The sequence below is a fragment of the Cotesia glomerata genome, linkage group LG10 (assembly GCF_020080835.1).
Source record: "Cotesia glomerata isolate CgM1 linkage group LG10, MPM_Cglom_v2.3, whole genome shotgun sequence".
Taxonomy (NCBI): Eukaryota; Metazoa; Arthropoda; class Insecta; order Hymenoptera; family Braconidae; genus Cotesia; species Cotesia glomerata.
In genome coordinates, this window is record NC_058167.1 from 14189574 (window position 1) to 14216102 (window position 26529).

Consider the following 26529-nt stretch of genomic DNA (forward strand, 5'->3'; position numbering starts at 1 on the left):
AACTTGCGTAAAAGTATAAATTTAAAGCCCAAAAAAATGATTTTCAGGGCATGTTATTTTCGGTGGCGTAACGCCGCATTTTAACGTAATTTATTGGTGAGCGAGCCGGATGCAGCAACATAGTAACAGATCCGTCCTAAAATATTTTAAGATTATTTTAAATCAAATGAAAAATAATAATAAAAATAAAATAGAAAGATCTAACTTTGTTGAAGTTGTAAACTTACCAGTTGTGAATGGGCCAAGTATCTCTTGAGGTGTTTGCTGACCCAACAGCATTGTAGTCGGTATACTCGTCTCAGATCCATCCCACCCGGTGCAATTGTTTGTTCCGTTTAATTGTAGTCCTTAATATAAACAATAACTCCGTTCAAATAGTTAAATACAATTATAATTGTTTGCAAGTTTCATAAGCATTTCATTTTTAAATCTTATAAATTTTTTTTACAAATCATTACCTAGACATATATCTCGTAATTCCATAAATATTTTGTCACACATTTCACGATTGCGCAATAAAGTTTTTTTTTCCATTTTTAAAAATATTTATTTATAAAAACTTGACAATTAAATTAAGAAAATAATTATTTTAATAACTTAAAACAATAAAATTAATGAAAATTATGAGGTGTTTATCAATGAAAAATATAAACAAGAGTAACAGTAATAATGTTTCACTTTCGACAGACAACTAAAGAGCCGAGAGTCGAAACCAGACTGACTGGTAGAAGGTAGAACGAATATATATGCCTACTGACTGACTCCAGACCACGCAGGGAATCAAAGCTACAGTTCTACAGCTTTACAGCTGGTTGTTATATTATATATGTGTGACAGGCTGTTTCTGATGCGAGTTCTGCTGACTAATCGCGACTACTGTCACACACCGCGTTGTATACATGTAAGGAAACTAAGCCCAATCGGAATGAAAATGATCGAGCATCTGGGCTGGATATTACTTAGACACCTACTGAGTCTACTGATACAATAACAAGCTTCATATGTGTCCACATACATCATACATGGACAAATTAAACCCGGAGGAAAGTGTTGTAAACTCACACCGACTTACACCAACGCAAAAATACCGGGTTTTATTTACACACTCGTAAATTTATAAATATATGAAAGTTAAATTGAGGTTGAATTATCAGTGAGTCATATATAGAAGTTGTTTTTCGTTTGTTTCTCTTTAAATGACCTCACATTTTCATTTACGGGCACTTTAAGCCTTGTTTCAAATTTAAAATTTAAATTTTCGAGCCATTGATCCCAGCGCCGCCAGGAACTAAACCGTCCATTTTGTTTTTCATCGCCCATTTTGTGATGAGTTTAATTCAGACGAACTTTTGTTGATAATTGAAGCTAACTAGCCGAAATTATAAGATTATTATTGAAAATTACCGTGAATAGTTGCCATGAGACTTAAATCCATGCTATCATTTAAGGACTCGTCATTAGGCCCCATAATAGCGCGGATTTCATCCTCGTCTCTGGAGTGATTTAAAGCGGAGTCTAGACTTCCTGCAGACGCACTGAGCAGCGATGAGGAATCCTCCGGGGAGCGACTTCTTAATGAACACCGGTCGAGACTCGATGCCAAGAAACCATCCGACTCGTCAAGCAATTGCTGGGCTCTTGTTCTTCTCTTTGGTGGCAGCGGCGGTGGGGTTGAAGAACTGTTCTCCTCTGACAGACTTATATTAGTCCTGGTTAAAAGAAAAAGCAACTTCAATAGTTTTCTTAACTTTTTTGTTATCTATAAGCTTAATTAAGCTCTCTGTTAATTTATTTACCAACTTTAGGATTATTTCAGATAGTATTAATACCTGTCTGGAAGCGGTGGTTTTGGTGGTGGACTAGAATCCCTCAGGATTGACTCGGAGCTGTGGGAACTACGGACTAACGTACTTGAAGCCGCTGTTTGTTCTAGAATCTGTCTTTCTCGGGGAGTTAGTGGTATGTCAGGAAGAGAATTTCGCTGGGAATTTATTTCTGTACCGTAACCTGACGTTCTAAAAAATTCAAAACATAATTTTTAGTTCTTTTTTAACCCGTTCCTGCCTTTACGGTCATTTTTTTTTTTTTTTTTTTTTCCCGCTAGTATAAATCTAATTCAAGTGGATGGTAATATTCCATCTTCACTAACAATTTGGGACAGATCGTCCCTGGAGAGTTAGGTCGATGGGTAACCATCGAACTTGAACACTAGTTGGCTGGTGAATGCTAGTATCTGTTCAACTCAATTTTTAAGTATTAATGATGGAAAGCCACTGAGAATAAAGAAAAAAAAAAAAAAAAAATGAACGTAAAAACAGGAACGGGTTAAAAAAGAATTATATTATCACGGTCGGAAAAATTAGTAGAAGTTATAATTTTTAGTATTTTTAAATTTATTTTTTTTTTCACATTTTATTTACAATAAATTACAAATTGTAATTATTCAATTATTTTTTTATTAAAAATAGAAAAGGTGCATGTTTTATTGATTTTATTTTATTTTTAAATTTATTCAAAGTTATTAAAGATAAAATCAACAGAAAAAAATTTTTTTTTCAGGTGATTTTGTAATTTTCAAAGAATAAATTTCTTTTTTTAAATTTTAAAACATAAAAATAAACATCTATTTTATAACTTAGGTAAAATTTTATATGAAATAAGTTTATGAAATTCTTTTGAAAACAAGAAATTATTTTTTAAAAATAATCATGAATTAAAAAAAATTACCAAAATATATTTAAAAAAAAAATTTTTTTTTCTTTTTGTCTAAAGTTGTAGTGACAAAAAATTAATGCAACTTCTCTATTATAAATGTTTGTCATAACTTTGAACATATTCCAAAAGTTAAACTCTACTTTGTCAATGACTTGACTCCTAAGTTAGAGTTTCTTCTCTAGGCTTACATGCCCTAGGTCTAGCCCCAAAGGTAATGAATCGTTTAATTACGAAATAGGTTTTGAATAGCACGCCATATTGGGTAAATTCAATACTTGTCCTGTTTATAAAGGACTGTCCAATGAGTACAAATTTCTGCCTCAGTACTGCACTTATATTATGTTAACTACAATTGTGAATAGGGTACTGCTACTGTACTTGAATTATTTAGCACTTTACAGGTTCCATAAATTATCGATAAGTTCCTTCGTCTTGCTCTTCGAGATTCAAGATACAGACTTTCCAATTATTATTATTATAACTTCATATTCAGCGTTGGAGCATAATTACCGACTTAATATTTCAGAAATCTATGTAAGATCGTCAAAGTCAAGTTATGATAGATTATCACTATCTAAAAGCTAATACTCTAAAGATAAATTTCTTGGGCTTAAATATTAAATTCAAAATTATCATTTGATATGATTTTTGATAAAAATTAAAAAAAGAAAGTTTTTTTATAGAATAATAAGCTCATTACGGAGAAGAAAATCTTATTAAAAAAAAAATAAGATTGTTGTCGCGCATCAACTTGAGATTAAGATCTGATTCTTGAAACTCTTTTGGAAATTTTATTGGAAAGTTGTTGATTGTAAATTTGGAAAGCTAATAAGAGGTTATTTAGAAGATAATTGATTTAAAAAGTAATGAAGGGTAAAGTTGTGTATAATTACCTGTTGTTGGTAGTAATAGGTGCTGGTTTTTGCCTATTTGTTATTTTCTCGTGTGCCAGACTAACTAAATTCTTAACAGCATCCTCAACTAATCCTATAACATGGGTCACGTTCTCCGTGTCTAAAGCTGGGCAGGGAGCAGATTGATCGCCGTGCAACAGCACGTCGTCGCAAAGTTTCAAAAGTTGGGCTAGAGCTTGGTAAACTTGATTTGTGGCTGAGCCCAAAGTCGAACTGTAAAATAAAGTCGATAAATTATTTTAGTTTGGAAAGAAAAAAAATAGCATTTTTAATTTTGTATAATATCAATAATAATAAAATTTCTGGCCAAAAAATTGAAGATACGAAAAAATTATAAGATACCTTTTTTGTAGAAAATTGAATGCTTTACAAAAAAATGTTTTTACAATTTTACCATATCTTTTATCATTTAGTGAGAAATTTAATTTTAGTCACAAAATTTTGAAATTTAAAAATAATATTATCGTTAATAATGATGATGAGTATTTAAGCTACATTCGAAAATACTCTATCTCTAGATACATAATTAAGAAATTACCTTTTATCTTGTGAAATATTGACATTTTTAAAGATATAAGCTCATTTCGATGTTACACTCATCAAGACCTTTCATTTGAGTACCCACATCAATTTTTCATATATTTATATATATATATATATATATATGTATATATGAAAAATATATGAAAATGCAAGTGGGTACTCAAATGAAAGCTCTTGATGAGTGTAACATCAGGATGAGCTTATATCTTTAAAAATGTCAATAATTAAGAATTGACCTTTTATCTCGTGAACCATTGACATTTTTAAAGATATAAGCTCATCCCGATGTTACACTCATCAAGACCTTTCATTTGAGTACTCACATCAATTTTTCATATATTTATAAATGTATATATGAAAAATATATCAAAAATGCATGTGGGTACTCAAACGAAAGCTCTTGATGAGTGTAACATCGGGATGAGCTTATATCTTTAAAAACATCAATCGTTAAAAAAGTACAGTGCAATTTAACAAAAGTCATTATTTAATAAAGCAAAATTTTATTTATTTGTAGTTCACAAGTCGGGGCAGTCACATAGTGACTGCAAAGTTGCTAGTATATAATAATAATAATGATAATAATAATAACAATAAAAATTTACCTATTCTCATAGAGAAGATAAGACTTGAGTACAGTGTGTATGGTAGTAACAGTGTCTAAAACAATGGTGCCATTACCGGGTAACATCTCCAACTTTTTCTTGGACACAACATCACGAAAATGTAGTAAAGCCAGTTGAACTTGTCTGACATGTATATGAAGATCACGTAGAGGATTTTTTTCAAGAGTATCATTTGCGATGGGGGTGTTTTTTTCCCGAGGGGTGCGGGGCGATGAGGGCGATGCTGCTCGCGTAGTAACACCACCAGTGTTACCAGGACCGGTTCCACCACCACCCCCGCTGCCTCCGACACCTCCGGAATTTATCCCCGGTGAACGCATCTGGGAGAATTTTTCGAGAAAATCCTCTTTGAAGGAGCGCGCACGTCGGGCGAGTTTGCTGCCGCGTGCTTTTCCGCTGGGACGCTCCTCTACGTCTGAAAGTACAAAAAAATAACAACTTTTACTATTTATCTTTTACTTGATGAGAATATTTCATTCATATTAATATTCACGGCTGTAGTTTCTTAATAATTGCATACATCTCTGTGAAATAGGAACAAAGGTACCTACTAGAGGATGTTCTCATGGAAATTACAATCCTGCTAGTCCGCTAATGCTGGGACCCAAGATAAAGGCCACTAAGGCCAATTAAGCTCTTACGTGTCTATTTAGCACTCAGACATTTTAACTTTAATTCCTGAGAATTTTTATTTTATATCAAGGGTTAGTTAGCACGTAAGGTCAGTAATTTTGAGAAAAATTAAGAATTAAAAAAAAAAATTTATTTAATATTTTTTTTTTTAATTTTTCATGTTAATCATAACTAAATTCAATTATTAATGAGTAACCATAATTAATAAAAAAATTTTTTTTTGATAAAAAAAAATATTTTTTTTGAAGCCAAATTTGATTGTTTCAAGAAAATTTCTTCTGTTCTAAAACAATTAAAGTTTTTTTGATAATTTTGTTAATTTAAGTCTTTTTTCTTTAGCAGAACAAATTTTGTACGTACATTAATAGAAAAGTTAATTTTATAAAAAAAAATAAAAAAAAAAAAAGAGCAACCATCAAAGTGATGGTGACAAAATAAAAAAATTTACAAAATTAAGTAACTTAACTTGATTTGAAAAAAAAAGTCTCCCAAGAAAATTTTTTGGTTTGATATTATTCAAACAATTTTCTTGAGCGATTTTTTTTTGAAACCATACTAATTTTTTTTTATCAATGTACTGATTTTGATAAATTTCAATGAAAATATTTTAAAAATTATGATTGTTTTTAATTAAAAAAAAATTTCTTTTGAATGACAATTAACGAAGTTAATTTCATAAAAAAAAGTTCATTTAGCAAACATTTGTTAATAAAAAAAACAAAATATCTTTCCATTCTTTTTCCTTTTATCTCCACATTAATGAACCCATAAAAAGAGTGCTGGATATTTATTTTGTTCGTTTAATTATAACCTTTCCGTTTGCTAGTACAGAAAACAGCGTTCATATATATTTTTTCCACACTGTTTTGGGAATTAGGGAACAATTTGTGGACACTAGGGATTGAATGAGTGAGATCCCCTGGCATTGTGCCAGATCACGTGCATATTTCTTATTCGTCTGCTGGCACATCCATGCTCACTAGTATGGGAAAAAACTTTGCTTTTTCTGTTTGGAAACCTCGAAAAAATGAATAAAAATAAAAACGAGTATTCCAAGCACTGGAAAAACACCAGTGGGATGTGCCAGCACGTGCATACACGTATTTGTCTTTATTTGTGACCAAAGAATGGATTTACTCTGTAACGGAGCAAGAATCTTTACTTTGATGAGTGTGATAAAATTTAATTTCACTCCTTCTCCTCTTCTCCTTTTTACTAGCTCATATATTTACAAAAAAAGAAAAAAAAATAAATAAACGTATGTAATTCCGCTGTAGAATTTTTTATTCAATTAAAATTCTTTTTCCCAACCACCAAGTGGTAGAATAAGAGAAGACAAGAATAGAAAAGAGTAGATCCAATTACGGGGGATGAAGATTGACAAAGGTGTGGAAATAGCCTTCACTCGGATGAAGGTGAGGAAAAAGAGAGAAGGGGAATGGCAAAATAGAGAACAAAGACAGTAATTGAGTAAAAGAGACAGTAGATTAAAGCCAATACTCCCGTTGAAAACGTCATTTAATTGCACGATCCACGATCAACAGTCTGTATATGGTAGTGTGTGTTAGTATTAGGACCGAGGCTATTGTTTACACCGACGTGGTCGTAAACAGGTACAATGAATTGAAATTAAACTTGGATGTCTATTTGAACGACTTCGATCAAAAGATTCACTCAATGGCTGACAATACTCTATTATTTTCCAATTCTTCCCATGTGTACAAATAAAACCCATTATACTTTGTCCAAGGATTCATTTACATATACTTAATTACATTTTTAATTATTTAGATTTGTGTTTATATTTAGTTGTGGAATGTTTGTAAAGTTGGAAAAAAATAATTGTTAATAAGCGACGTTTATCTGTAATTAAATTTTTTCTCTTAGTAACTCTTTGTCAGTACGCACATCCTTTGTTTACAGAAATATAAAAAAATAGATGGATTTATACATGGGAATTTCAATTACGAGTGATGCAATTATTGCATAAATTTTGAATACTTTTATTAATATTATTATTATTTTTTTTTTATTATTTTGTTTGCAAAATTAGGTATATTATAAAACATCGATAATAAAAAATTATTAAACCAATTTATTTCATAAAAAAAACTTTAAATATTTATTTACATTTAGTTTTTTAGTTATTTGAAATTACTGAAATATTTTGTTGGAAAAAATCAATTCATTAAAAAAAAAAAAAAAAAAAACAGTTCCCATTAATGAATAAAAAGGCGTAATTTGTTTGCGTTCACTAATTTAACTTGAAGTAAAATTTTAAATAAATAAAAGACAGTAAAGCAAATAATTAAACAGCGAAAGTCCAAGTCTTATTCGCTGGAAAAACTAAAAAAGAGACTAACTATTATTTGTTTAAGCGAATGAATTGCGGCAATTACTATAATTAGATTTTCGTTCTATCAGCGCAACATTTATTGATTAATTTATTTTGAGTTACGGGAATAGAATGGTGTTCGACAGATTCCATTAAGGACCTTTTATCATCAACAAGAGGGTAGAAACTCTTAAGAAAAAAAAAGGAATGGACAAGTTTGTTGCCCTGAAGCGTTCGTCTTTCTCATTACTCTTCCACTTGTTTCTCTCTAACTCCGATAGCTAGCACAGATAAAGTGCAGGAATAGGGCTGCTATTTTTTTTTTGTCTTTACCAGCTGAGATGATGCACGAGTGCCGGAAAAAAGCGCGCGATACATCATCAAAAAGCAAAATGAAATGAAACAAAACAAAGGGCCACATAATACCGAACTAAAAAAGGAATGATAGGGAGGAGGGAAAGGAACGAAGAGGAGGGAAATCAAGTTCTATTCACGAATTCGGATTGAAACTCCAATCAGGCGTGATTTTGCCAAAGGCACAGGAACCCCTAGAGGAGGATAATAGTCGAGAACAGAGAGGACCGAGATACCAGGCACATCACACAACTAGAATTGACAGCGAGTTTGAGAGAGATAGAGAATTATAGAAGCATCGAGCAAGTGGGTTGTGTACTGTACTCCGATCCTATCCCGCTGTAAAGTGAAAGAGGATAGTACCTAACCGGGATTGAGATTGTGAGGATTCAGAAGAGGATATGCAAATTGCCATGATTGACTGGATTCGATAGTCCTGCTACTGATCGAACCCAACTTCCCTGTCTACCTATCTACCTACTGAGGTAATCACGCCGTCATTTGCAATTTATATTCAATATTTATTTCCCGAGATCCGCTCGAACTTTAAGTTTTTAGTCACTATTTATTTTTTCTAGGATTTTATTTTTTTTAATCCTTTCATTTTTTATGGAAATTTAATTAAACATGATAAAAAATTTTATCGTCTTTCAAAAGTATTTTTATTTCAAGTATTCAATACTTTTGTCTTGATTTAATTTTATTGAAAAAAAGTGAACCATTTAACATACTCGTGGAAAAATTTTGTGGTATGATCAATTTTCATATCTTAAAAGAAAATATTTTTGCGATAATTATTCTAATTTATACAAACAAATTCTTAATAGCTTTAAAATTCGTGTATTTTTAAATAATTTGAGTCACGGAAAAATTAATATAAATTAAATTATCTACAAAAAAGGTCCTTTGTAATTTTTTCGTATTACCGATATTAATTAAACTCTCGTCTTAGCAGGTTTGAAATTCTGATATCCTGTAAACAATATAAGATATACGGAAAAATTGAGAGAAACTTTTGTTGTAGATAATTAAATTCCCTACAAAGAATGTCTTCTGTAATTTTTTCATGTCTTCGATATTCAACTCAGAAATTACATTTCAAATTTTACAATTTTTTTTTGAACGAAAAAAAAACAATCCTTTTATGTTGGAGGGGTTCATCAGAATTTTTTTTTTTTACAAATATAAATTTTTTTTACAAACAAAATTGTCTATGTATAAATTAAAAAATCAATGACTGCAATTTGGCTTTTTTCTCCCGAATAAATTCTTTCATTATAATTATCATAGAAATAATCTTGAAATTCTTTGTTATTAAACGCGATATGTACCCGCTCGCTCGAATAATCGATACCACGGTTATCGGAAACAAATTAGCGACTAATTAGTGCGCGAAATAAAATAATTAATTTGAATTTCGGCCAACTATCATTTGCAGAACAAAATAAAATTCTTAATCAACAATTTCACGATTCAACCGAAATAAAACTCGGCTAATAGATATAAATTTATCGAAATTACAAATTGCCAAGAGATATTAACCAACGGTAAATTTATCAGCGAATCTGTTGGTGACTTTCCGACATTTTCGGGATTAATTAGTTTATAAATTTAGCAAGAACAAATATTAAATACTAAATACAATTAAAATAATAAAATTTAAACATTGTATAGAAAGCGGAGCATAAACGGTGGTGATGGTGATGATAAATTGAATGTAGAAGAGCCGAGTAGAATGTTGAGTTTAGAGTGGTCAGGTGTACTTTAATTGCATTGGTGTTCCTCACACCCACAGTCACCGAAATAGTTTCTCTCTTTCATTCTATTCTCATTTTCTCTTATCACATTCTCTCAGCGTGGGTGTTTCACAGCTACCACTATTACCGCTACTACTGCTAACGCTGTTACTATTACTGTAGCTTAAATCCCATCGCACTCGAGAGTGTACTCTACGATAAGTTTCCACGTGAATCGATTCTGTTTCAAATTCATTCAACTATATACATCTATACATATATATATATAAAGATATATATATATATATATATATATATATATATATATATATATATATACATCTATACATATATATATATAAAGATATGTAACGAGCTCCATGTAACACATGTCGCATGTAATATAGTTTATCGAGTTTGTCTCTTGTTACCAACCTATCAAACTTTGTTAACCGTCATGTCAACTGATTGATACTCAAGTTAATACTATTGTCATAAAGTTCATTCCATTTTGACTTTACTTGTAAATAAATTATACGTCTTTAACTTAAACTTTAACTTATTTAAACAGCTACTAACTTTTGGCTCTATACAAACTTTTATTTCAATTACTGCATGTCTTTTATTTAAATTATTATCAGTGTTTTTTTCGACTAATTACAACTGAGATGTTTTATTAAATGTAACTTTACTCTGGAATAGCAATTCACTGCTCTAATCGAGTTATGGAAAATTTTTTATCTTTTATTTAGAAAATTGTTCAATTTTTTTAATGAAGTAATTTATACACAGTAAAAAATTTTGCGTCATTGCGTCAAAAAATTTTGTGTTAAATATTTAACATTTTTACATGTAAATTTAACATTTATTGAGTTAAATTAACACAAAAAAGTGTTAAATATTTAACATAAAAATTTTTAGCACAAAATTTTTTGACGCATTGACGTAAAATTTTTTACTGTGCGCTTTTGTTTTTTTTTTTCTATTTTTATGACGTTTAAAATTATTTTCTACTTTTAATCTAAAAAATTTCATTAAAGAAAAAAATTACAATGAAGTTAGGTAATTTTCTATCTAAAAAAAGGTAATAAAAAGAACAATGAAATTTCTACCATAATAAATGAAGCGAGTGATAATTGAAAACGGCGATAATTTTGTTTAATGTTAACCTCGTTGGAAGGGATGGAACTGAAAATAAAGGAAACGGTGTAAAGTTATCGTAGCACGTTTGCTGTATAGGGGACGATAACGCTGATGGCACCTCGCTATCAAACCGTGTAGCACTTTTATACATATATATTATATAGTGGGTATATACGTAACAACGGGCAGGTATAGAGTGCAATGAGTCTGCATAAGAGTCAGTTAACGTGGCGCGGTTTATAATGATGTCATTAATTTTGACTTGCACGTACACTTTGCAATATATATCTAAGGGGTGGTATATATAGATATATTACGAGACTTAGTTTGAAGTGATCGATAATCAAGGCATGCATTTCTCCGACACTCGATCCCTTAGGCTAAGTGGATGAGTATGAGAATGCGGGTGGGTATACTAGGGGAGGCTAGGAATTACTCTGAGTACTCTTGGCATACCGAGCTACTGCGATATTGTAGTTGATTACGCTACCGTCAGTTATTTCATTCAGGATTACTCGAAAGACTTAAATGTGGGCTCGGTTTCAAAAATTTATCCAGATTATATCTGAGAGAAATTATATTAGAAAATTTCCGACGATAAGAATCTAATCCATGTGGAAGAGATAGATCGAGTTTTAGATAAAATTATTTTAGTTTTAAGCCGGGTAAATTCCACGGTAATTACTGATTATCTTGTAATTAACGTCAGGTCGCAACTATGCTTTCAAAAATTTATAATTGAGATGGTAAAATTGGGATTTTAATGGTTTGTGTCAAGGTTCCTTAATAAGAATATTTTGAAAATTAATTATATAGTTTTTTACCCTCTTGTTCTGTCATAAATTTTTTTTATATTTTAACTAACTAAAATTATGGAAATTTTTGTTATAAAAGAAATATTTCCATACTTAGCTGGGAATTTTTTGACTTACAACATATTGGCGCCCAACGTGAGGCAATAAAGCTTCAAATTGGCTTTAGGTCAAAATCCCAATCCCAAATTGCTCAGCCAAGATCACGCGTCCAAAAATACCAATGATTAATATGAATGTATTAAGTTTAAAGTCATATCACCAATTTCACGGTTTTATTATTTTTAATAGATTAATTTTAAAGAATGAACCATTTTTCACAATATTACGTTATTACAGAACATTTAATACTTTGCGCATTTAATTAAAAATTTTCATTGTGTTGTCATTCACGAAAAAGAGTATGAATAATTAAAACATTAATAACGCGCTCGCAAAAAGCAGAATAGAATTGATCATCCATATTTCATCGTTCAATAAAAGCTTCAATATTAATTAACAATACTAACGATGACTGAAGCCGTTGTTTAATGAATATCAAATTTTGTACCTGACGTTTCATTGATGCACGGTTATATTTCACAATTTAAACAGTAAATTTTATTCAAAAGTGAATATTAATAAACTTTAATATAATATTAAATCCGTTGAGAAGACTGAAAAACAATTAGAGTAAAAAAGAATATTATTTTCAAAATTTGACTTTCGTTAATAATAACAAAGTAATAACTCAAAGATCAAAATCAAGTCCTTATGCTTCAATATAAATTCAAATAAAATGTTTTTATTATTTTATTCAAGATTAAAATTTTTTCGAATTTTTGGAATTATATATTCTATAAAATAACTCCGTTTTACGTTAAAATGCACGAATTGAGGTCTACATTTTTCATGATTAGACATTTGAAAATAATAATGTTTATTTACAATCAATTTGATATGAATTATAAAAATTTTGAAATCAAAACAATTAGTTCTCTTTAAAATAATATTTTCGATCAAAAATAATCCTTTTAGATTAAATAATTTTGTTTGCAGCTTAGTTGATTTAATGTTACATTAATTTATGAAATGGAGTCAAATGGAGCGAAGCATAATTCACAAATAGAATATAATGTACGAGTGGACTGTGACTGTGAGATAATTTAAAAGCTATGAATTTTGGTGTAAAATTAATGTGTCCGCAAATTAAATGCACCAGAGGTCAATTCTTTCCAAGTGGTTTTCATTTACTCATATCTTTGTACCTCTACATCCAAGTACATAAATGAGCCGATATACGCCTATATACATATATACACTGTAATATATTGTATATTACTGTTTGTGTATTTAGTGAAGAGATGTATAGGGGGAGATGTTTGAATTGTGGAGGGTCAAAGGCCTACTCGCAATAGATTGTAGGTATATGTATATATGTATATATATGCATACAGAAGCACGCACTGCCAGATGAAATTGCTGTTACTGCATTTACCTGCAGGTCTAACAAAGACAGATATATTGTCGACTCACAGCTTTCACACAATTGTATTAATATGGAAATACCGTTGATTTGCAAGGGTGTGCAGAATCCGCAGGACGTACTGCCGAGAGAATTCCAAAATAGTCATGCGGTCTGTTCTATTCATCCTGCTAGCTGATCCAAACTTTACGGACAAATTTTCTTTTGTGTGCCCACGTAGTCCTTCAATAGTCCATAATAAAATATAAAGCTGTTCAAAAAGTTTTAAATCTAAAATTTACCCTTTAAATAAATTATTTTTAATTGTTATTTCAACAAACGATCGTTGATTGAAAACTTTTGTTTACTGTTGCAATTTTTAATACTCGGAATCAAACAATCAATGGCTTTTGGCTTAATGAATTTTTATAAGATGGCAAAAAAAATGTTGTAAAAGTTTGAGCTCTTTTTATTAATATCATTGCAAATTTTGATTTTTTTTCTAAACGCTTTTTCTTTTAAACTTCCAAAACATCGAGCGGAAAATTTTAGATTCAAATTTAAAGTTATTTTGTTTCTAAGAATAGCATTTTTCCTGCTAAACTACGAAAAAAATTTGTCAATTTTTTGAACCACTTTTTGCAGGGCCAAAATTTGACCAAAAATGTTCAACATCCTTTCTAAAACTCGCAATAATAAAATGAATAAATTAATAAAATGAGGACACGAACACGGGCCGGCATTATTGCTCATGGGGTCGCGAGTGATAAATACATGAAAGGGATGATGTCAAAGGGGTCGATAACACGATTCCAATGGGGCGATCATTCTCACCTTGGTAAGGGCTTGGAGACAGATACCACGGAATATTCCCCTATAGCACACTAGAATCCATTAGTCGATGGGGTTACCTTTAGTTAACGAACCTCCTGATAATCAATTTTGATGCCGGTAATTATTGGCATTAGTGCGACTAACTTTTACGGGCACTAGACACTACCAAGTAAGCAACTAAGAGTTTGTTTAAAGTCTCGTAGGCTAGCAAATAACTCAACGAACTTCTTAAAAGTAACTTTGTGGTTTTCCCACTAACGAAATTTCTTATTTAGTTTTCAGTCGTTACTCATTTTCCCTCGTTCTACAAGAACAGTTTTTCCTTTCATTTCTGCGTCCTCTTATGAATTTCTCGATGCTCTTCAGAAGTTTTACTTTTTATTTTTTTCTCGTTCATATATATGAGAGATTTTCATGTTGCCGAAAGCAATCACTCATTCCAGCAGACATTGCGCAACTACTACTCAAGGGTAGTCGTATATGTGCGCTCTATAAAACTGAAACGAAGATTTATGTTCTTTACCATTTGACATTTTTATCAAGGACATGAAGGATGAAGGTAAAATACTAGGCCCGTGATTAATATCAAATTCAATTTGTTGACTATAAATAAACATTATTATTTTATTCTGTCTAATCACAAATGATAGATTAGAAAAATTTATTGCTTTGGTTCTTTTGCTTCAGCGAGGTAACGATTGATTTCCAAATTCAGATATCTTCTAAACAATCGGAGATACGAAACAATTTATAGAGACTTTTTTTGAAGGGAATTGAATTTTCTACATAAAAGGTCTTCAATAATTATTTTATATCTTCAATGTTTAATTCAGAATTTCGATTTAAAATTTAAAAAATTATTGTTATTTTAATTTTTACTACAAACATTTTTAGCAGCTTTAAAATTCATATAAAAAATTGGTGAGGAAATTTTTATAGAGGATTAAAATCCCTATAAAAAAAATTCCTTGTAGTTTTCCCGTATTTTTTTTAAGTTGTCAGTACAATAAAAGATCAGAAAGCCACTAAAAGATGATAACATGATACCTATTACCCGGTAATGTTTTGCATATAATAATAAGCAGGGATGAATGAGATGAAAACAATGAATCCGGGTATCAGTAAATCAATTTTGGGCAAGTTGTCTAGAAGAGTAACGTGAGCATAAAGCGGATAGAAGCAACATATTCGTTTGAATGGTTCAGCGATGGACACAGCTCCCGTGATTCGTGGTGCGAATAAACTCCAGACTAGAATGGGCTTCCAGTCATGAGCTAGCGTGTAATACGGATTTTCCAGGTGCCTGGCCACCAGGTAATCATGCGCTCTGGGTTTACTATTTGCTACTCCGTGCGAGTATATTCCTCAGCACACATATATATTCCTCGATATGCATCTGTATTATAGATCCTCGGTAGTTTACAGGGATATTATATCATCCAGGTACAGTACAGTAGTTATAATATATTTTTGTTTATCTGCATGACAGAGCTGTCCAAGCACCACTGTACATAAATACCTCTATATATGTGTCATCTGAAAATGAAACAAATAGGGGAAATTGCCGGTTTAGTTCTAGTCGTACTATTTCTCGGTGCTTGCATTCCGTGACACGATCTACCAAAATAACCAGAGGTTGTTGCACCGTCTATTATATATAAAATATATACCTACAATCTTTATGTGTATATTTCAGAAATTCTATGTATACAAATTTTGTACCGGTGTGTATGTTTGCAGCATTTATATTGCCTTTTTGCTACGTCTCGTGAGAGTACACTCTACTCTGTGCAAGTCATTTTAGATTACTATCAGTTTAAGCCAACAAAACTCTAAAAACTCGCTAAACTTTGCTTGTAATCCTGTTTTTGATTTATTTCAACTGAATACACAAAATACCTTTCGCTTTTTGATTTATCGAGCAATTTCGATGAAATAGTGCGTTAATATCGTCACAACGTTAATTAATGCATTAATTTATTGTTGGGTTAATAATTTTTCAATTATCTAACTTGCCCTTCAAGTTACCCTTCAAAAATTTCAATTTCCCATCTTTTTAAGTTTCTACTAGCGAGAAAATTTTGCGACCATGCGCCACCTAGCGGAAATTCCTGGAAACTTGACAATTTTTCCCGTTTTTGATAGTTTTTCTATCTATACCGTTTATTTTAGTAAAAAATTGATATTTATCATACAATTTTCGTTGAAAAAATATTATTTTACTTATAACTCACTAATTTTGCCTCGGGTTCTTCTGCTAACGATAGCTGACAGCAAATATCAAACTTATTAAAGCGAAACTGATACATTTTATTGACACATGTTAAAAATAATCAAAGTGAGTCTTTTGACGGGATCAATAGTTGCTTTAAAATCAAAAATACTTCACAATAATTAAAAAAAAATTTAGTTATAAGTTATAATTAATTAATAAAACTTTTACACACCAATAAAAATTTTTTAAAGTTTATCGGAGACGAACCACTGTAGCCGTTCATCAAATAAGAGTAAAATTTTCTTGACATTAAATAAATTAGTTCCTCAGTTTACCGTATAAAAAATTAAGAAAAAAGGTAAACTCTAAAGTTTTTATCTCTAAAGTATAACCGAAAAAAATGAAAAAAGTATTTACCTATAAACTCACGTCCTCAAGAGACACGAGCTCAATGGAGTATTATGGAAAAGTAAATTATTCCGGGCTGATAGCTTCCAGGATAAATTTCTGCGGAAAATTTTGTAGAACGGAATAAATATAAGCATAAAAAGTTCATAGATTGATCAAACAAATGTCGAAAATAAAAAAACAAGTTGTTTTTGTTTGCTTGAATTAATTTTTAAGAATAAATTGAGAATGGTACATTGAACCAAGAGACAGTAAGAAATAAGATAAATAGTAATGTTATTGTTAGCAATGAGTTGTGTGTACACAAGTGCTTGTTATATCTCTAGAAGCGATAGTCGGTAAGTTGTAGGTTGTATATAGGGCTGTAGTCTATAGATAAGGGTCGAGTAGCACTCGGGATAATGTTTGGTGGTATTAGAGAGACTGAGAAATGCAAGTGTAGGTGTAGGAGTGCAGGATATGCCCTCCTGGAAGTGCCAGGGGTGAAGATAGAATTCATGCAGTTTGCAGCAAACGATGCAATTACGTGGTTCAATGTCCAGGGAATGCCGCGAACCGTTTCCAGTTGGAATTTCACAGTCCGCCAGAGATATTAGTAAAACTGAGTGGGTGGAGATCATGGAGATTGTGGATTGCGGATTGTGAGATGGCTCGACTATTTAATGCTAGATACAAAGTTTCTCTCTCTGCCTCTGAACTCTATTTTGAGGATCGAGTTCATTCAGAATTGCCTTGGTATTTGTATCTGTCTCGACTCCAAGCTACTGAGAATTCAGGAGGGAGTACATCGCGTCGTTGAACCTGAATTAAGTGAACAAATCGATTCCTCGACCAATGATAATGTGTTACTTGTGGCCATTACCAGGGTACGTGTCTGGAGATACTAGTTTACTGCAGGAAGTTTTCGATAACTCGATATCATATATTGTAGGTCTCTATACTATCGTTTTTATTTCAGAGTTTCAGGAAATCGCCTTGGAATATATTCGGCTATATTTTATATTTGTATTACTTTTTTAATTTATGGTTATAAAAAATTTTTAGCATTAAATCTTTTTTAATGAAAATTTTGACTGGAGAGTGAGAGATATGAAAATTTGTAATAACCTTTTTTGGAACGAATTGAATTCTTTGCAAAACAATGTTCTTTTTCATTATTTTTTCGTATATTTAACATTTCTCTCTAAATTTTAGTTTTAAAATTGTACAAATTTTGATCTTCTGATTTACAAAAAAAAAAAATTCTTAGTAACTTTAAAATTCATACACAGAAAAAAAAATGTTCTTGAATCAAGTATATAATTTTGAAGAACTTAATATTCTAGATTTGAGTAGAAAAATTCTTGATCTAAGAAAATTTAACTTGATTCAAGACAATTACTCTCTTCAAAATTATATTCATGGTTCAAGAATTTTTTTCTTGAATCAAGTTAATATTTTTTTCAGTGTATATTTTCTAAGCTATAAAAGATATGAAAAATTGATAAATACCTTTTTTGTAAAGAATTATATTTCTCACAAAAAAAAGTTTCATGTAATTTATCCATATTTCCAATATTTAAGCCAGAAATTGCATTGCAATTTTTTACAACGAAAAAGGAGCACTCAGCTCTTAGCATTCAATGCGTACATTATCAAAAACCCAAAACTTCAACGCCCAGCATTAAAAAGGCTTCTTTTTCCAGACAAAGAGAATGGTTACTCTCTCACTAATACTCTCAAAGTCCCGCCATCACTATTAAAATATTAATATTAATCCTACACAAAATTTTCATTTGAGTTCTCGGGTATTTTGAGTATTACCCCGCAATAAGGCTACTTAGACAAACCGAGACTGGTTAGAGCTTAAAGCTTCCGAGTTTTGAATTTGATACACGAGAGCGTATCGCAAATGAGCTTTTCCAGTAGCAAAACTACTCAACATTTTCTTAACGACACACAACCCTCAGCCCAGCTGCGCTTCACCTAAGTGTTCTCGAGTCGTTATGTGACTCAGACAAGTCGTCAAACTTTACCGGTTATTAGACTCATCTGACAACACTCCAATAAGCTAAGCGACTAATTTTCCTTTTTTTATTTCATCTTACCGCTTTCTTTTTTTATTAAAATACTTTTATTCCCCAGGACTCCTTTGTTACAATCAAAGTTTCAGATTAATTAAAAACTTTTTACAAAGCACTTTAGTTTAACTAAATAATTATGAAAATAAAAATATCGCTACTGCAAATTTAATTTCTTCTCTTTTTTTTAATAACAAACTAAACTTTTTATTGAATAAATAATTTCATTAAAACTTTTTAAAAATAATTTTTGCGATAGTTATTCCAAAAAATGATTGCTGTTTTTTTTTTTTCTTGAATTGTTCCAAGCTCGCAATTAATTTCCGAAAGTAGAAGCATCGGTTTGCGGTCAGACATAAATTTTTTCAACGTAATAAAATCCGAAAAAAAAACTTTGTCACCCCTAAAATAACACAATTCTCTCTTAAATTTATCTCAGCGTTATCTTAAAGACTTAAAGACTCATAAGTGGTCAACATCGGTTTTTTCCTGTCAATATATTACCGTTTTTCGTTGAATCATCAGCCGTTGCGAGGGTCCGGGTCCTCTTCGCCTTAATGGATCGACTGTTTGCGTCTAGAAGAGGGTCGTAGTCGGTATATCTATTAAATCCAGTATTTTCTCTTGTATAAACCCTATCTCTGGCTTCTAAATCCGCAATTCGTCTATATCTATCATCCTATATAGACACTGATTCTTTTTTTCCATGAAACATTTCTGCTTCTTCTAAAATCGTTTCGCCGTTTTCCGTTTCTTTTCATCCTGTGGCTTGCAAGCTCTACGTTTGTGAAGCCCTCGAAAACCAATTCTACCATTTTATTGTTCCCAGTTCGTTTGCATTATTACTATTGTATACATATGTATAGATCGCTTTTGGCGAACTCGATGGAACGGTCGCATGATTCGTTTCCAACGTTTTAGTTCCTTGCATGCGCCATCGATTCCGACAGAGTTGCTTTGTGGCAAAAAATGTTTACAAAAGAAAACAAAGCTCGCTCTATTGTATGCAATATTATTTTCTTTTAAAGTTTATGGTCTAAAAAATTAAGTAATTCGGTAGATAAAGATAAAACAAAATCAATAGAGTATATTTCGAATTCGGAATACCAACTTGGAAAACTTTTATTTTCCTCTTTGATACTGATGACAAGTTTACTATTTCTTGAAGTTTTTATTCCTTTTTCCAAGTTTAACATAAACTTAAACATCAAACTCCGAGTTCTCCGGCAGAAACTTTTGCTTCTGTTGGGTAATAAAAAAAATAAAAAGAAATGTTATAATAAACGTAAACGTAAACTATAAAGTTTGGATTTAAATTGCTAAAAATACCAGATTTATATTATAATTTTATTCATTATTGTGTCGTTACTAATTCGTGGATAGAATGAAAAAAAAAAATTAAGGTGTGGTGGTAAGAAAATTTTTAATTCAAAATTTTTAATCAAAAAAACATAATTTTCTGAAATTATTTATAATTTTTTAGGAATTTTATAATTTTGAATCACGCAAAAGTTTCTTTTTTAGATTAATCTTCAAAGGGTGTAATTTTTTTTTATCCTAAACTTTTATTTTCTTGATTATTATGAATTTTTTTAATCAATCTGACTATTTCGAAAAAATACTAAAATTTTAAAAATAAATTTTTTTTTCAATGTAAAAAATTAAAACATTTTTTTCCAAAAGTTCAAAAATCTAATAAATTTTTCATAAATGCAATGGAAAGGGTTAAGTACAAAAAAATGGAAATTTTCGTATAATACTTGAACAAATTTACCGATTTAAAAATTTTTATTCCTCTAAAAAATATTTCATAGCGTTTGGATGAACCTAGCTTATGTTTTGTGCAACTCGTTGACTTTATAATTTTTTCCATGAATTTCGCTCTATTTTTTTATCCGACGGTTTATTTTCATTCAAACTGAAAACTACGATATTGAAGATTAATGACAACTGGTCTAGCCGATGAGTCTCGGAGGCCAGCCATTAAAAATTTGCGATAGTCGGGCTTTAAACGAGAGAGTTATCTATAAAACAGGAACGGGCAGATGAGTCTAGATTATAAAGGCTTGGAGGTAAAAATAGTGGAATAACGAGACAGAGGACCCGGGAAGGGTCCAGTACTTTCTGGTGAGTGGGGTCTACGTTCATGTGGCTGAAATTTAAAGAGCAGAGGGAGGAGAGGGAAAAGTGGAAAACCCCGAGCGATTTATTTTATTGCTGGATTTAATGGCGTGAAACGCGAGAAACCAGGATCAAGGAAGTTACAATTACGCTCGTTGAATTGTCTTTCTGAATTTTATCCAGTCTGTCCGCTTGAGAATTGCTGATTCCGGAATCCGAAACCCGCTGGGGCCCACTTACTCCTCACGCCATCACTCAGATCCGCGATCTCGGATATTGCCAAGGTAAAATCCGAAATTGGGTGGAATTACTTATCCTGTAATAGTTTTCCGGCTTCAGACTGGACTAGAAGTATAAGAATTAATTCAATAAAGGGCTTTTGGGAAACGGATAATTGAAAAAAATGTTCTTCAAAAAGTCTGAAAAAAAAAAAAAAAAAACAGATAGAGTCTAGCGATTACAGATAGTATTGACGCTTTACTTTAAAAAAATGTAATATTTTTTTTAACATAAAACTGAACTATAAAAAACGATTCGATAAATATAATTTTTTTGATAAACGTTTAGAAAACAATCATAATAATTAATTACTTTGTTTTGAATCATTTTATTTTTATCTTTTTATTGAATAGTTTGAAATAGAATTTTATGACACGCAGTTAATTGACATTAAACCAACTTCGACCACGGTGACTTTTATTCCTACGAAGTTATAAATTTTCTGAATTTTTTTGGAATTAACTTTCTGAATTAATACACTCATTGCAACCAAAATGATCACCAAAATTTTGTTCATTGGTTTGCTTTTTCAAACTACTTTCCAAGTTTCAAAAAGTGCTAATGGAAATTCAACAAAGCAGAATAATTCTTGCGTCAAATCGAGAGAACAAGTAAGTATACATTTTATTAGAAAAACAGATAAATTATTTCATGGAAAATCTTTTACGGATCAACAGTGTCACAATGGTAACAATATTTGTTGCGATCCAAACGAAAAATGCGAATTTATCGAATGGCGTTTAGAGAAAGCTCCATACGTCTGTAAAATTCCAACGAAACTTGGAACTCATTGTACCAGTAACTCAAATTGTTCAGCAATTACACACGCATTGTGTAACGACCTAAATGAATGCCAGTGTTCAAGTTATTTTATCAAGAAAAATGATTACGAATGCGAGCTACCAATTGATATTACATGCGTGAAAAGCGTTGATTGTCCAATCGAAAATTCTTTTTGTAGCGGTGAAAGACATCTTTGTCTTTGTAAACCAAAATTCGTACGACGAGAAGACAAATGCGAACACAGTAAGTTAAATTTGGCTGAAAAATTTCAATTTATCGTACTATACACTGAGAAAAAAATTTTTCTTGAAAATTTATGTTGACACAAGAACGTATATTCTTAAAAATTTCCAACGCTGTACATTTTTGTCTGAACAATTCTTTGTTATCTGAAGAATTGGTCGAATTGTTCATTATTAAAAAACAATTTTTATATTATTCAAGTAAAACTATTCGTTTGCTTATGATGATGAAAACAGATATTGTTTTGATAATCTATCGTCAAATAATTCTTGAGACATTAAATTTTTGTCTGTTCATATTTAACTAAAATATCATCATTTTTAGCCACTTTAGGAAAATATTGTTGGAAAAACAACGATTGCGTGGACGTACTACATATGGAATGCTCTAAAAACTATACCTGTGTTTGCAAACCAAATCATATTTCGAAGAATGATGCAATATGTGTATCACTTTTAAACGAATTTTGCTATAGCGAACATGACTGCGGAAATTTGATGCATGTAACCTGTACAGAGAATAAATGTGCCTGTAGACCACATCACCGTCTTGTTCAGAACACTACATGCTTATCACTTTTAGGTGGATTTTGTGAAAGCTATAGAGAATGTGGAGCGAGCGATTCTATCTGCGAAGACAATCAGTGCAAATGCAGATCTAAATTTACAATCGCGACTCCTGATCGATGTATATTGAGTAAGTATTATCTAAGTTTAAATTTCGAAAAAGCTTGCAAGATAATTTAAAAACTTGATCCATTACAGGTCCTCTGGGAAATCGTTGTTTCTATGACAACGATTGCGAGCAAATATTGTTTACAAAATGTTCGGCAAATGGAATATGTGTTTGCCAATCCAACTATGTTATAGTGAATGAAACAACATGTTCTCCACTTTTGGGCGAACTTTGTTTCAAAGATAAACCATGCGCACCAGAGAATTCTGTCTGTAAGAAATATCCTAAAAAGTGTCAATGTCAGGATAATTTCAAGTCTATATCCAATGATAAATGTGTACCAAGTAGGTTTTTTTATCATGATTTAATGAATGCATTGGCAAAATTTAAAATTTGATGATAAGATTTTACGATTTCAGCAATGATGGGGAAATCTTGTCATGATGCTCTTGATTGTGAAGACGTTTTGCACTTACAATGTTTAAATTCTAAGTGTCAATGCAAAACTAATCATGTAATTATGAGTAACACTGTTTGCACGCCACTTTTAGACGAGTACTGCTGGAAATATGAAAAATGCGCGCCCAAAAATTCAATTTGTGAAGATAATATATGTCAATGCAAACCTGGTTATGTCCAAAAATCCAACAATCGATGCGTACCTGGTTGCTAACATTACTTTTTCGAATAAATAAACTACTTGGAACTAAGTAATTTTTTTTTATTGTAGCAAAAATAGGACTGCTATGTAAGTCATATGGAGTGCAACGAAATAAGGCACGCTCAATGTTCGGAAGACAAAGTGTGTAAATGTAAAGAAAATAATATCTTTATTGAAAATTCAAAAACATGCGCACCATAAATTGGTGGATATTTGCTGGGATAGTATATGTCAACAAACTGATAGAAAGATTTAGTTGTATTAAATAAGATTTGTTAATAGTTAACAAATCATTTATTAGAGACCACTTTTTAGTAACAAAATAAATATTTCTTAGTATTTAAAATGATTTGTTTGTATTTAATAAATCTGATATTCATTTATTAAATATGAATAAATCTTTTTAAATAATAAGAAATATTTGTTAAGGACTAACAAATGGCTTCTAATAAATGATTTGTTAAATATTAACAAATCTTTTTAACTATAAACAAATCCTTCTATCAGTGTACCAAGAATGTATTTCATTGTTTTAGTATTTTTTGTTTCAGAGAACGTTGAAAATATTTTCTAGAGGTTCTTATCAACAATCACATTAAACACTATTTTTTAGACTACTAACGTTTTATCTTCAGGTTCATAAAAAAATTCATAACGGTCTAATTAGCAATTTGTATAACTCCTTATTTTTTAGAGGGTGATTTTTTAACTTTTTGATGTAGCAATAATCTAATTATAAATTATTTGAATGATTCAAACCAAAATATTATACCTTTATTAGATATTAATGGTATTGAATGGTTTTTTAAAGTGATAATAAATTTTGAACTAATTGCACCGGCACACAAAAAAAAAAAGTTGTCTGTACTTGGGACGCGCCACATATATTCCCATGTAATTTGACCCGCTGAACCCGAATTTGAGGTCCGTTTGGCCCCTACACCCTAGGATTTTGAGAAACTGTAAAAACCGAAAAAAAACAGGAAAATTGGGGGTTTTGGTGTTTGCAAAATTTTTTTAGTTTCTCACTATGCATGATTTTCATGTATTTCGATCTGCTTTATACTTATCTGAAGTGTACTCAGACCAGCAGCCATTAAAAGTCTAAGTAAATCCCGAAAAACCCATGAAAATTGCGAAAAAAACAAAAATTCCCAATATTGTGATAAAAAAATGTATTGAGCTAAATATATGATGATTTTCATGTAGGTTTATCGACGACATATAAATCTCCAACTTTTATAACTCAGACGTCTCGAAAACATCAAACAAATGTGCAAAACCCCGAAAATTGGAAAAATCAAATGTAATATAATAAAAATCGAGTTATTATTCAAAATAAATAAAAAATCATATCATTCGATCTGTGGTGCATAAAAAAAGTATTTCGTCCTAAGACTTAAAATTAATTTTTCGGAAAATATCATCAAAACCCTTTGGATTTGAATTTTAATTCGTTCTCCGCTTATATCTCACCCTTTTATCTTCAAACGTCCTGCATAAAGGGTTTCTCTTTCGTTTCCTCTTCTTCGGGTAAATCTCTCTTCAGAGTCCAACAATGATCTGCCATCATATTTACATCCCACGTTCCTTGATATCGTTTTTCCATCACACTAATGTCTTGATGGAATCTCTCACCTTGCTCTTCACTAAAATCACCAAGATTTTCAGGAAAGTGTGAAAGATGAGAATGTAAATAGTGCAATTTTGTATTCATTAAGCAACCTAAAGTATTATAGTTGTATAACAACTCGTCAACTAAAGTTGCGTAGTTATCACTTTTCGTATTCCCTAAAAATTGCTGTGATACTTCCTTAAAACTTCCCCAGCTGCTCTCTCAATCTCGTTCATCTCATATTCAAGATTAGCATCCTGGAATAGAGTCCGAATTTGGGGTCCATCAAAATTCCTTCTTTTAATTTAGCGTCACTTATAGCTGGAAATTTTTCGCCCAAGTACTTAAAACAGTTTCCATCTTTATCCAGAGCTTTGACAAATTGCTTCATAAGGCCAAGCTTGATATGAAGTGGGGGCAGCAAGTACTTGGAAGGATCAATTAGAGATTGTCGCGTAACATTGTGAGAACCAGGATTCAAATTTGTTCTTGTTGGCCATTCTTTTTGAATGTAATGATTCTTTCGGTCTCGGCTATCCCACAAACATAAGAAGCAGGGGTACTTTGTGAACCCTGATTGTTGGCCTAGCAATATTGTTGCAATTTTCAGATCACCACAAACCTTCCATTGATGTTCTGAATAGTTTATTTTATCTAATACAACCTGTAAATTGTCATAAGTCTCCTTTAGTTTAGTCGAATGAGCTACTGGAATCGGTGCCAATAAGTTTCCATTATGAAGAAGCACAGCTTTAAGACTTCGCCTAGAGGAGTCAATAAAAAGCCTCCATTCTTCGTCTTTGTAAGTGTTTGGCTTCAACTCATCGATCAGTCCTTTTACATCTGAACAGTACACAAATGAATTTTCGCTGTCTTTTGTAAAATACTTCCGGAACTCTTTCTCCCTATCACGATAAAAATAAGCTGTTGTATTTTAGCTAATAAATTTTTTTCCTTAAAGCTGAGGCTAAATGTTCAGCTTTTACCTTAGATAGTCCTAAGTCTCGTACAAGGTCATTCAATTCAAGTTGATCGAAGACTTCAGGGTCTTTACTTCTAGGAACACCACTCGGGATGTATTCTTCATCCTCAGAATGGATCTCTTCGGGTTCAGGATCGATTTCTTCAAAGTTATCTTCAACTTCCATCTCTTCATGTTCATTCACTGGTTCAGGAGCTGCAGGTTCTTCGACATTCAAAACTTTTTCTGCTGGCACAACTGATGTTACGTTGGCATATTGAATTTTATGTTTGGTTGTCGAAGAAAAACCTGAAACTTCCGTCGTGCAAAAATAGCAGTTTTTGACTCGTTGGTGCAGACCAAATCACAGGTTTTGAAAATTTCAAGCACTGTTTACTTTTCGTCTGCTCCCAACGAGT

General features: G+C 31.3%; 2 protein-coding genes across 7 annotated transcripts in view; one reads left to right on the forward strand and one right to left on the reverse strand.

The window, feature by feature from the left end:
- LOC123273452 (guanine nucleotide-releasing factor 2) overlaps positions 1-26529 on the reverse strand; it is a 71129-nt gene that overhangs the window by 9750 nt on the left and 34850 nt on the right. For all 5 annotated transcript variants that reach the window (XM_044740855.1, XM_044740852.1, XM_044740854.1 and 2 more), the window contains exons 2-6: positions 4778-5213; positions 3609-3842; positions 1830-2015; positions 1405-1709; positions 228-347 (exon numbers count right to left, since the gene is read on the reverse strand). In XM_044740855.1, the coding sequence (XP_044596790.1) occupies positions 228-347; positions 1405-1709; positions 1830-2015; positions 3609-3842; positions 4778-5213 (1281 nt within the window). The remainder of the gene's footprint in view (positions 1-227; positions 348-1404; positions 1710-1829; positions 2016-3608; positions 3843-4777; positions 5214-26529) is intronic.
- On the forward strand, positions 21564-23778 carry LOC123273453 (transmembrane cell adhesion receptor mua-3-like). 2 transcript variants are annotated; one of them, XM_044740856.1, is made up of 6 exons: positions 21564-21783; positions 21850-22198; positions 22523-22894; positions 22963-23217; positions 23293-23538; positions 23604-23778. In XM_044740856.1, the coding sequence occupies exons 1-6, from the start codon at positions 21667-21669 to the stop codon at positions 23681-23683; spliced, it is 1419 nt and encodes a 472-aa protein (XP_044596791.1). In that variant the 5' UTR covers positions 21564-21666; the 3' UTR covers positions 23684-23778. The 2 variants fall into 2 exon arrangements, with proteins under 2 accessions (XP_044596791.1, XP_044596792.1); XM_044740857.1 differs by having other exon boundaries at positions 23293-23620.